General features: G+C 37.7%; 1 protein-coding gene across 4 annotated transcripts; it reads left to right on the top strand.

Moving 5' to 3' along the window:
• The first annotated feature begins 2,364 nt into the window (after positions 1-2,364).
• LOC137741088 (calcium-transporting ATPase 9, plasma membrane-type-like) lies at positions 2,365-12,656 on the top strand. 4 transcript variants are annotated; one of them, XM_068480894.1, is made up of 34 exons: positions 2,365-2,531; positions 2,787-3,093; positions 4,083-4,199; positions 4,281-4,320; positions 4,829-4,944; positions 5,029-5,160; positions 5,260-5,349; positions 5,498-5,567; positions 5,676-5,746; positions 5,827-5,910; positions 6,013-6,090; positions 6,168-6,239; positions 6,439-6,522; positions 6,629-6,711; positions 6,799-6,907; positions 6,986-7,041; positions 7,161-7,203; positions 7,372-7,455; positions 7,607-7,744; positions 7,875-7,940; positions 8,028-8,126; positions 8,485-8,595; positions 9,316-9,483; positions 9,716-9,775; positions 9,928-10,092; positions 10,240-10,356; positions 10,536-10,634; positions 10,722-10,859; positions 11,012-11,112; positions 11,238-11,283; positions 11,400-11,534; positions 11,647-11,754; positions 11,831-11,922; positions 12,048-12,656. In XM_068480894.1, exons 2-34 carry the CDS (start codon positions 2,872-2,874, stop codon positions 12,157-12,159), a joined length of 3,306 nt encoding a protein of 1,101 aa, XP_068336995.1. In that variant the 5' UTR covers positions 2,365-2,531; positions 2,787-2,871; the 3' UTR covers positions 12,160-12,656. The 4 variants fall into 4 exon arrangements, with proteins under 4 accessions (XP_068336995.1, XP_068336994.1, XP_068336993.1 ...); XM_068480893.1 differs by having other exon boundaries at positions 2,767-3,093; XM_068480892.1 differs by having other exon boundaries at positions 2,365-3,093.
• The last annotated feature ends 2 nt before the right edge of the window (positions 12,657-12,658 follow it).

Raw genomic sequence — 12,658 nt, 5'->3', positions numbered from 1 at the left:
ATGTGATTGCAAAATGTGAATGATTATGAGTATGTGTGAGTGAATTAAAGGATGGAATGCATGTGAAATGAATGAAATGCAATCTGAAATGGGATAGGAGTGCACGGCAAGGTTGTAGAAATGATTATGGATGCATGTGTTGATTAAAGGGGGAATGCAATCTGAAATGGGATAGCATGTGGGTGGAAATGCATGTGGGTGAATGTGTGGCTGCATGGATTAAAGAATGGGAGTGCATGTGTTGAATGATTAAAGTGCATGTGCAATGTTTTAAAGGATGGAATGATGGAAGATTGTGTGGGTGAGTGATTAGGTTGGAAATGCATGTGAATGCAAGGTGTGAATGATTATGTGTGAGGTGTGGCTGAGATGAAGGAGTGAAGTCACGGCACAAAGGTGAGTGGGTGATGTGTGAATGTGTTGATGGTTTATGGAGATGCATGTGCAATGGATAAAGGAAAGATTTAAATGTCCTAGAACTAAAGGGAATAAGGTTCCAACACTTTGGTCTTCAATTTCGTCCAACACCTTGGCTCCAAGCATAGGCTTTCCATCCTTAGCCCAAAAGTGCTCCAAAAGTCTCCAAAATGCATCTTTTTGCTCCTTTAGCCCTTTGGACCTACAAACACACGAAAATAGCTTAAAGTACTAAAATAACTAAAGAAACATAACGTAAATGCACGAGAACAAGCCATTTAAGTTGTATGAATATGCTCCTATCAGACCCCCTAAGAAGGAGCGAATTACTAATCTCGTCTCCAACTCATGCTTTGCTTCACATCAGACTCGTCCAGACTGCTTCGCACTGCTCTTGTAATCGACGGTCTTCGTTGAAACCCAAATCCCAGCTGATGGTCTTCGTGTCCAAACATGTGGTCTGCAACAACTCCCCATCCAGAGAGAGCGACGACGAAGCCTCTGCAAATGAAAAAAAGAAAGAGAAATGCAAGGTAGAGAGACAGGAGAGAGCGAGTCAAATGAAATAAGTTTAGATTAATAATATAAAATATTAACATTATGAATTAGAAAACGACAAAAAATTATTTGAATATAAAAATTATTTAATCCGTAATTGAGTCCAACATTGCATCACTACCCTCATACCATTTATTCCATGCCAAATCATGTTCAAAATAATTTGATGCGACAAACGCATCTTTAATGAATAAGCACAAACATCATTGTTAAATACATAAAGCTAAAGGTCTCTGTCATTGCACGCTAAAAAACAGACTTATTGTTTTCTCACTAAACATATGGTAGTGGATTTTTGAACCGCGCAATATATATATATATATATATATATATATATATATGTATGTATGTATGTATGTATGTATGTACACGTCAGTGCGAAGCTTCCTCGAACTTTCCCTCCATTAGCCTACAATGCGACGAGCGAGTCGTGTACAGGTAAGCTCGATTTCCGGTTGTAGCCGAAACCCAAAAATCCCAGCCAATGGTCGTCGTCTCTAAACCTGCGTCTTTTCACGCCTGCGTAGCTTCGTCCGCAACAACTCCTGACCAGAGTGGGCGACGACGGACAAAGCCTCTGCACAACTTCAGAGGAGGTCCGTCAAAGCCTCTGCACAACCAGCGATCCGACGGCTTCCTCTACACAATCCGACTAAGCCTCTGCAAATTGAAAAAAAAAAAAAAATTGGGATTTCTGGGTTTGATATGAAATGAAAGAGAGATAATGGGTTTGATATGAAGAGAAAGCAAATGAAAATAAGAGAAATTACGGGTTTGATTTTTACTGGGAGCAATTGTGGACGGTGCAAAGAAGAGGGTAAATGAAAAGAAGCGAGTAAGGAAACGTAGAGACACGAGAAAATTTTCATATATTAAGTGTTTTTATTTAAGTTGTGAATAATTTTATTTTTTAAATTATTAATTTTTTAACGTACATATTTATGTAATAACACATGATGTACTACATCGTTTTTCGGTTATACTGTAAAATTTCTCTAAAAACACAAGGAAGAGAGAGAGTCAAATAAAATAAGTTTAAATTAATAATAATAACATGTTAATAAAATGAATTAGAAAATTACAAAAAATAATTTCAACCTAAAAATAATTTAGTCGTCGACACATGACTAAACCCTTCATTATCCTCATGCTTCTAAGTTTATGTTTAGCAAATTCAGTTTTGTCTCGAAAATTAATCAAATTTGTAATAATTTAGTGCAACAAACGTATCGTAAACACAAACATCATTGTTAAATAAATAATGGTGCTTTTCATTGCACGCCAAAAAAGGATTATTGTTTTCTCGGCAAACAGATGGTGGTGGATTTTTATGAACCGCGCAATATATATACAAATAGGAAGCAAGTCCTTCTCTTCCTGTCATGCTCATGCACATCACAGTAACGGCACGAAGCTTCCTCGAACTTTCCCTTCATAGCAGTCATGGGTCATCTCATCTCACAAAAAAATAAAATAAAATAAAATAAAATCAGAATTTCTAGTCCTTGGTTATCGTTATCCTCCAGCCTACGATGCGAAGAGCCAGTCGTGTACAGGTAAGCTCTCGTTTCCGGTTTACCTTCCTGAATTCGCGGTAAAATTTATATAGCTGTTCGCCGGAAAAATAGAGACAGTAGCATCGCCAGTAAGGTAAAAAAACGAAACAGAAAAGAAACGTTGATTCTTTTGTTGTGCGGTTGTTGTTGGCGTGTTGTTAATCAGCTTTGGCCTCGTGTTTTTTTATTTATTTTTTGGGAATTTTGGTTTTTTGTTTTGTGTTTTATTTGGGAGACTTGGTGGGTGGGCCCCAGAAACGCTCCCGGAGCCGGGTATAAAAAGGACGGAGGAGCGGGAGGAGGAGCAAACTCTTTTTTCGTAGCGTACGACGATTGAGAGATGGCTGCGTCACGTGGTTCGTCGTCTTCCACGAACGGGTTGTTGCCAACGTCGTTGTCGGAGCAGAACCAACACGACATGGAGGCAGGGGGAGGAGGGGCGAGGGTGGGACTGGAGACCGAGTTCGACGACGACGCTGCCGCGGCGAACGACATGCCGACGGATCCCTTCGACATTGCCCACACCAAGAACGCGCCTCACGAGACGCTCAGGAGATGGAGGGTACGTGTTATACGCATTCCATTTCATTCACATTACACTGATTGCATCAAATAGCAATGTCATTTTTGTGGATTCAAATCAGTCACATATTAGTTTATGCCATTGAAATTTTATGTATACTATGCAATGTCGTGCTTGCTAGCGTTGTTTTTGGTTCGTTGGAAGTGGAAACGAATCGGCATCGAATCGAATCAAATTTTTTTTCAATCCCAGAAAATATTGCCAATGCTATTTGATGCAATGTAATGGGGTACTTTACACTCGTTACGCATACTTTCATACCCAAAGTTATGTGTTACCAATGTACAAGATTTGGAAGCCCTTTGGGTTAGCTCAAGCGGTAGGATAGGTTCAAGTTCGATTCCTTTCAATCTATGATGCACGGATACTTCTGTTTGGTCCCGTATCCCGTATCCAATACTTGATCAGATACGATACTTGCTTGATACTCTCGGATACTCGTCCGACACATATCTTGGTTGATGGACATGAATTTGATAGGATGGATACGCGTATCCTACATTTAGGATACACGTATACGGCTTTTCGGATACATTTACACTTTCAAAAAAGGTAACGAGGAGGAGGAAATTAATAGGAGACATCTATAATTGAAAGTTGCTGAATACAAAGAGCTTCCCTCTAATTAAAACCATGAATACGATTCTCACACTTCATCTATAGTTTAAAGAGGATTAGATTTCGAACTTTTCTTCTCTAACGACTCAAATGTACTTGATTTGAATGATGAATTATGTTATAAAATGTATATTTTTGTTGCTATATACATTTTTATTTGCTGTATCCATAAAGTATCGTATCGTTGTATCCGTATCCGTATCCATGCTTCATAGCTTTCAATGTAACAATTTTTTTTGTTTTTTACACGGTTACGGAAATGGGATAATCTTTTTTTTGGTCGTAATTATTAATTTTTTTTTTTGGGTATCATCGTTCTAATTACACTTGCTTTATCACTTTCTTGGCAGCAAGCGGCATTAGTGTTAAATGCTTCCAGACGGTTCAGGTACACTATGGACTTGAAAGCGGAAGAAGAAAAAGAAAATAGGAGGCGGATGATTAGATCCCATGCACAAGTCATACGAGTAATATTTCAAACAATAAGTAACAATTCAATAATTGGAACAATTTTTGTCTGTTCGACTGATGATTGCTTGTCATATTAGGCAGCATTGCTTTTCAAATTGGCAGGAGAACGGGAACTTGGTATGTTCACTCTAGCTTCCAGTTATTTATAATTACAGTGCTATTTTATGAAGGTTACGTATTTCATCCACAGGTTTTCCAGTATTTAGTTTGTCAACGTTTGTTGTGTTAGACTCATAGACATTTTTGGGCTTATTTCATTGAAACTGAAGCTTTTGCCTTTTATGGTCAGTTAATACAGTACTCAAACTCGTTGTATACTGGTCCGCTGTCTAAATGATGTTGATCACTGACCTTCTTTCTGTACTCTGTACTCTCTTTAGTTTTGCCCGTGCTAAACTCACATTCGGTTTAGGTTTTTAGGTAGGGCTACAGTGAAGGGGAAGCATTAGTGATGTTGTGTTCTGTCTGGCTCGATATACTTTGGATCCATAACTTTAGTGTTATATTGTTGGACAGTTCAGATTTTCTTTCAACATAATTAATTCTAGCTTTACTTTCACTCTTGTCGGAAGATTCCATTCAAGTTGCTTATTTGCATGATTTGCTTTTGTCCCGGATGATAAAGGGATAGGCACAACAGTTGCGCCCCCAACTCCCAGTGGTGATTACGGAATTGCAGTAGACCAACTTGTTACATTGACCAGGGAGAACAATATTACCGCTTTACAGCAATATGGAGGGGTAAGTCATCTGCAACTGTATTTTTCCTTGTTTTTGTAATGTTTTGTGTGCTCTACTTACATAATGCAATCATCATTTCACTAGGTTAAAGGCATATCAGCGTTGCTAAAATCGAACGTGGAGAAGGGAATTCATGGAGATGAACCGGATGTGGTAAAACGAAAGGAAGTGTTTGGATCAAATACATATCCTCGGAAAAAAGGGCGGAGTTTCTGGGTATATTATCTAATTACAAGGTGTTACTTTTTGTTATTTTCTGGTTTTATTCAGGAACATGTTGCAGTAACTGAAATTCATTCCTATGCTGTCCTGCAGAGGTTCCTTTGGGAAGCTTGGCAAGACTTGACTCTTATAATCTTGATCATCGCAGCAGTGGTGTCATTGGCACTCGGATTAAAAACTGAGGTATTCTCGACCATTTGCATCCTCTATTCTCGTATTTAACCTGTAACTGAATGGTGCTCGTTTGTCTAATTATCTGGGCGTGCTTTGTATTTCTATGTTTTTTTTTTAAACAGTTTTGTCTACCTTTTTTCTTTTGATATCCTCATAGGGTTTGGAGGAAGGATGGTACGACGGAGCAAGCATTTTCTTTGCTGTGTTTCTTGTTATAGTTGTCACAGGTATTGGAATTGATATTTGTAATTGTGATTTGATCTTGTTTCTGTTAGACTCATCTTGGAAGCACGAGACTAATTTTTTCCTTTTCTTTAAATTTGTTTGTTTGCCAGCTGTTAGTGATTATCGGCAATCTCTTCAGTTCCAAAATCTAAACGCGGAAAAACAAAATATACAATTGGAGGTGTGCACTCTTCCATATTTGGAATATTAACATTTACTCTTTGGATGCTGAATTGACTATATATTTGAAAATTTCTATAGGTCATGAGAGGTGGTAGATCAATAACGATTTCAATATTTGATGTTGTGGTTGGTGATGTTGTACCTCTCAGAATAGGTGATCAAGTGAGTGTACTTAATGTTTTATTTGTTCTATTGGAAATTAATTTTACAATTCGTAACCAAATTATTTTGTTCGTACTTGGTTGTTGTTCTTGTTGTACTTAGGTCCCTGCTGATGGAATCGTAATCACTGGTCATTCACTTGCTATTGATGAATCTAGCATGACTGGTGAAAGCAAGATTGTGAGTTCTTATACAGTACCCTGCATTAATTCAATTATGATCATTACCGATATGATTCTTAAGCGCCTCTCTTTCAGGTTCACAAGGATCAGAAAGCACCTTTCTTAATGTCAGGTTGCAAAGTGGCTGATGGAGTGGGTACTATGCTGGTAAAGTAATTTCAATTAATTTATTGTGCAGCACTTTTCATAACTTGACTGAAAAACCAAATGTTTCATGTCTATTTGTTTTGATGCTGGAATTATCCCTATAATGCTTTGTTCCTAGTCTCCTTTTTTCTTCTTAAAGAAATACGTGACTGTCAGTACCAGTACCACCAGGCGGCTTCACCTTTTCAGCTATCTGTAGGTAACTGGTGTTGGAATCAATACTGAATGGGGGTTATTGATGGCGAGCATCTCAGAGGATACTGGTGAAGAAACGCCTTTGCAGGTTTTTGCATTTTTCCACAAGTATAGTTGTTTAATCTATAGGAAATCCATTTTTTTTATAATTATTTACAGCTCAAGATATATTATCTTCCGGTGATCTGTGATAGGTACGGTTGAATGGAGTTGCAACTTTTATAGGCATAGTTGGGCTTTCAGTGGCTGCTTTGGTGCTAGCCGTCCTTTGGGGCAGGTAACATTGTGATCATTGAATAATTATACTTTATATTACATAAATTGTTTGTCATCTTATCAGCCTCACTTTTATTTAATGTTTTAGATACTTTACCGGAAACACAAAAGATCTAGAGGGAAACGTACAGTTTAAAGCTGGTCAGACTAGCATTAGCAAAACTTTTGATGGAGCAGTGAAAATTTTCACCATTGCTGTAAGTGAAGCTTCTGGATGCATTTCGGTTTAAGGATTATATGTTGGCCTTTCTTTGACAAACTATAGAACCATGCAGGTCACCATTGTGGTTGTTGCAGTGCCTGAAGGGCTACCCTTGGCCGTTACATTGACGTAAGTAGCATCCACCACTTTTGCTTCAGGTTGCAATTACAGTGGATCTAAGTCTAGTATACCAATATAGTTATCATTTGTGTTATCAACTTTGCATCTGGTCTTCAATTCTGTGACAGGCTAGCATACTCAATGAAGAAAATGATGGCAGATAAGGCATTGGTAAGTGTCTTTGCTCTTTTTAATTTAAAGTTTTTCGGTTTCTTAAATGTAAATGCTTTCACTGGTCGAACATCGTTCTGTTTTCATTTTTGTGATATTTTTGCATCTACTAGGAAATGGATTTTTAAAAATCTTGTGAAACTAGTTTCTTACAGTAAAGATGTGCAGGTGCGTAGACTGTCAGCATGTGAAACTATGGGCTCAGCAACAACAATTTGCAGTGATAAAACTGGGACATTGACTTTAAATCAGGTGTGTTCTATGCTCAAACTGAATTTATTTCCATCAATTTATGGACGCACGGTACTGGTCAACATGTGAAACCTCAGTATCATGTAGTTGTTTCGATATGAAAAATATATTGGTAGCATAGAAATACTGACAAAAATATATGATGATGCAGATGACTGTGGTTGAGGCATATGTTGGGAGAAAAAAGATAAATCCGCCAGATGATACCTCACAGTTGCATCCGCTGGTTTCCACTCTCCTAAGTGAGGGCGTTGCGCAGAATACCACTGGCAACGTATTTGAGCCAACGGTAATATTTCTCTTTAGTTGTCACAGCATCATTAAGGGAGGAATGACATTGTTTTCCTTAGCTGTTGAGCTTTGATGGTATTCTCAATTTTAAATGTTAGTATTTAAACACAAAACATCAATTTATTTAGCAGGGTGGTGAAGTCGAGATTTCTGGATCTCCTACGGAAAAGGCTATACTTTCATGGGCATTCAAGGTTCATTTAAATGTGCTTTAGCATACTCTGGTACTCTTGTTTTCCAATATTTGAAGATTTTCTAAGTTATCAAATTCTGCATCACAGTTGGGGATGAAGTTTGATGCTATCAGATTGGAGTCTACAGTCCTTCATGTTTTCCCCTTCAACTCGGAGAAAAAGCGAGGTGGTGTTGCACTAAAACAGGTACTTGATTAGTTAAAGGTGTAAATTTTCAATTTCGGAATCACAAGATTAAGACCCAGTTGGATCTGCATAGTAAGATACCTTTAGTCCATCTAGAAAGCTTCACGTGGTGCATAACTTTATATATGAGCTTGAAGTAAATCGACTATATCCAGTGGAAGGTGATAACCCACTGCATTTTTCATCTAGAAATTATTACTGTATTTTTGAATGCAAGATTAATATACTTATATAGTGAGACATACATGATAATACCTCCATAGAGCTACTTCAATCTTTTCTGTGCGCAGCTTCTCTTTCGTTGCCTGATTAATCGCGTGATAATGTTATTTCTTCACTTTCTTTCTTTTCATGACAGGCTGACTCTAAAGTTCATATACATTGGAAAGGAGCAGCGGAGATAGTTTTAGCCTCGTGCACAGAATATCTTGACTCAGACGGTTGCTCGCAGAATATTGAAGATGACAAGGTTGGGAACACGAGCCATAAAAACATAATCAGAAAATCTTAACACATAAAAAAGCACATATTCTGAAAGATTTTGAGAAAATAAAATCTAGGAACAAGCGGAATTTCTCCTTAATTTAAATGAACATACTCAAGGAAGTTATGTATGAGAGTACGCGCTATATCTGGCACTTCTGCTCTTGGTAATGATGAGAATTGATACGCACAAAACTCTTAGGGTCCATTTGGATGGAAGATCCGGAATAAGGGTATTGGATTGCATGTAAATTGCTTAGTTGTGCTTTGAAAAATGTTGCTCGTATGTTCAGAAAATCCACATGTTACCCCCTTGGGCGTAGAAATGAACACCCGTCATGAAAATTTGCATGTGGGTTTTCACGAAAAAGAAGAGTGGACAATCGTTATTTCATATATCCTCGTTTTCTTGAAGGGAGCTGTTATTGACACTCCAAAAAGATCATCATGCACTCCAAATTAACAAAAACACAAGGAAAAAATTGTGCAGTGAGGATTGCAAGATAGCATTATGCCAATAACTACACCTCTTCTTGAATAGTAAAATGTACATGTGGAATTTCTATATATTTTTCCTTCAATCCCAATGGGCCCTTAGTATCATTGATTGGATACATAGGTTTCTCTTAGAAAAATGAGAAATATTTTTGTCTCTTGACATTATCCTGTGAAATTTGGTTATGATATCTTGTTATATCTTTTGCAGGAGTTTTTCAAGACGGCTATTGATGACATGGCAGAACGCAGTTTGCGGTGTGTTGCCATTGCATACAGACCATATGAATTGGACAAAGTTCCTACTGATGAAGAGCAATTAAGTCAATGGGCTTTACCAGAAGATGACCTTGTCCTGCTTGCTATTGTTGGTATAAAGGTGCGTCCAAGAACAAGTCTCATGATACTGGATTATTTTTCTTGCCGTTTAATTTCTCATCTGCACACACATGGACAAAATAAATTCCCAACTATTCCAGTTATTTATTTAGAGCAACTGTTGCGTATCTGTTTGATGGCCTATGGCATGACAGTACCATTTTCTTAGGCCTTGCTTTTGATTTAAAGTATTTTCTTCCTAGCTAATATGTTATATGTATGTTGGTGAGTAGGATCCTTGTCGCCCTGGTGTCAAAGATGCAGTGAAACTATGCACTGAAGCTGGTGTTAAGGTAACTTTCCCCATTGATTTTATAACATCTTGATCTATGTTACACTTCTGCAAACATAATGATGTATACTTATTTACATGGTAAAACATTTTATATTATGGTTATCAAGTCTGGAAAATGACCTGATGAATCTCGTTTTTGTGAACCTGTAGGTGCGCATGGTCACTGGAGACAATCTTCAAACAGCAAAAGCCATCGCGTTAGAGTGTGGAATACTATCTTCACTCAAAGATGCAACTGAGCCTACTATAATCGAAGGAAAAACATTCCGTGAATTGTCTGAAAGGGAAAGGGAACAAACCGCCAAGAAAATAACAGTATGGTTCCTACATTATGGAAATTTTTATAATATGTATTGAGCTTTAAATCTTCAGTCTGTTTCTCTTGCTAATTCTGTTATTTCTAGATTGCATGTCTCGGATTGTACCTAATGGTAATGAACTTTTTATTACGGTGTTGCATAGGTAATGGGCAGATCTTCCCCTAATGACAAGTTGTTGCTTGTGCAAGCATTACGTAAGGGGGGTGAAGTTGTTGCAGTAACAGGAGATGGCACTAATGATGCTCCGGCACTTCATGAGGTTTGTCATCTTTGTGAATTTAATAAGTTCATGTGGTTGGCGATTTCATGTCTTTTTATTTTTAAACTTCCTGATAACCAGTCCTTATAGCAAAATTCTCCCCTTGATGACATCCCCCCTTGTAGGTCATTTTTTTTTCCTTGTTATAGTTGATCAGATCTTACCATTTTGTATTTTAGGCAGATATTGGTCTTTCCATGGGCATTCAAGGAACTGAAGTTGCAAAAGAAAGTTCGGATATCGTTATCTTGGATGACAATTTTGCCTCTGTTGTAAAGGTGAGTAAGTCTACTTAATGTAAAACAATAATGAGGTTAGGGTGGTGATTTTTGTCTATTCTGAATGTCTCTCTGTACATTATGTAGGTTGTTCGCTGGGGACGTTCTGTGTATGCAAATATTCAGAAATTTATCCAATTTCAACTTACTGTTAATGTTGCCGCTCTTGTAATTAATGTTGTGGCCGCAATCTCTTCTGGTAGTGTTCCGTTAAATGCAGTACAGGTCTCTCTCTCTCTCTCTCTCTCTCTCTCTCGCACAATTTGGAATATGAAGCCAGAACAAAAATGAGTGAAAGAGTTTTACGGCACATTTCTTTTCTGTCATCTTCCTTTGTACATTGTGGTTCTAATATTTATTTCACGTTCTTCGTACAGCTTCTGTGGGTTAACTTGATCATGGATACTCTAGGAGCACTTGCATTGGCTACCGAACCACCTACAGACAACCTTATGCAGAGAACACCAGTTGGCCGAAGGTGTGAGATAGTGTCATTAGCTAGCAATGCTCTTAACAACCTGAATTGGATACTATTCAAAGTTAAATTTTGTCGTATTCTAGATTTTGTCGAAGTGAAGTAATAATCTGATATTTGTTTCTTAGGGCACCTCTTATAACGAACATCATGTGGAGGAACCTACTCGTTCAGGTACCTCCTCTCTGTTGGATTATCGTTTTGCACTTTTACTAACATCGCAGTTGAAGCATCATATATTAACATTGTATGAATCTGTTCTCTAATTTCATCATTTTTACTTGGCACAGGCTATGTATCAAGTTACCGTCCTCCTTGTCCTCAACTTTATGGGAAATCGCATTCTTGGTCTGCAGCAGGATGACCAAAAGCATGCCATTGGTGTGAAGAATACTCTCATATTCAATGCATTCGTCTTTTGCCAAGTAAGTATAGGACTTAAAAATGGATATGTGATATTACGATTAGGAGTCATTTCAGTTGTTTAGTTAAGCTGGATTTATTATTTGTTCCAACGCCTATCTTGACTTTCAACAGATTTTCAATGAGTTCAATGCTCGAAAACCTGAAGAAATAAATGTGTTCCGCGGAGTGACCAAAAACTACCTCTTCATGGGAATAATAGGAATTACATTGGTACTTCAGGTGAGAGGCCACTGCATTTGTATTCTGGTTTCGGGTTCTTCCTATATACAATTACTGAGTTTAACTCCATTTTCAGATAATCATCGTTATGTTCCTCGGAAAATTTACAAAAACAGTGAGGCTATCATGGCAGCAATGGTTCATATGCTTGGGAATTGCCATTGTCAGGTAAGTTAACTTGAACAGTGCTTATGTTTTTCTAACTGGCTAAAGTTTGGCTAACGTTTAATAAAACATGCCAGTTATTTTTGTTTAGAAATCTTAGTAACTTAACTGCCTTTATTTTCCGATAGTTGGCCTCTTGCTGTTATTGGAAAACTAATTCCGGTCCCAAAGACTCCGTTTTCCCAGTACTTCAGTCGCCCTATTCAGCGGTGCAGAAATTCTCGTAATCGTAATACCTAATGCTCATCTCCCTAGTTATGTTCTGTACATGTACATGCTATCAAACCATCAATTTTCAGAACACCTTTGGAAGATCACACTAGTCATCCGAGTTTCTTCTTACTATGAGAAATAAATGAGGAAATTGATGATTCTCGTTCTCAGAACGCAGCTCTTTTGATCTGTCAAACTAGGAGGATATGCATTTGGCCAAAGACGGCTTAAATCCTTCTCGTGGGTATGCCCTTTTTGGTTTTTCCCCCTCCTCGTTTCTCAGGGCACACGAGAATAGCGATCTATCATTCTGTTTTCGCCTGAAAATCTTTATTCCAGCGTATATGGATGGTTATAGTATGGTATGTCCTTCCTTACCAATATTTTCTATAGCTTCTCTGTGTAACAGTTTACTCGTCACAGATTTGTATATCCAAGTAGTAAATTGCTGTGTAATTTATTAGCATAGTGTAAATAGAAAGCTGTTACTGTCCAAGTTTGGAGTAATTTTTTTCGAATTTTCACT

The sequence above is a fragment of the Pyrus communis genome, chromosome 7, assembly GCF_963583255.1.
Source record: "Pyrus communis chromosome 7, drPyrComm1.1, whole genome shotgun sequence".
In the NCBI taxonomy this organism is placed as follows: Eukaryota; Viridiplantae; Streptophyta; class Magnoliopsida; order Rosales; family Rosaceae; genus Pyrus; species Pyrus communis.
Note: the sequence above shows the minus strand (reverse complement) of the source record. Positions and strands in the feature narration are given on the sequence as shown.

Bases quoted from the DNA above. Each gene is read 5' to 3' on its own strand.
- LOC137741088 (XM_068480894.1), top strand. From the start codon at position 2,872: ATGGCTGCGTCACGTGGTTCGTCGTCTTCCACGAACGGGTTGTTGCCA. The intron at 4,321-4,828 runs GTATGTTCACTC...CGGATGATAAAG, and splicing joins GGCAGGAGAACGGGAACTTG to GGATAGGCACAACAGTTGCG. The intron at 6,091-6,167 runs GTGAGTTCTTAT...CCTCTCTTTCAG, and splicing joins TGACTGGTGAAAGCAAGATT to GTTCACAAGGATCAGAAAGC.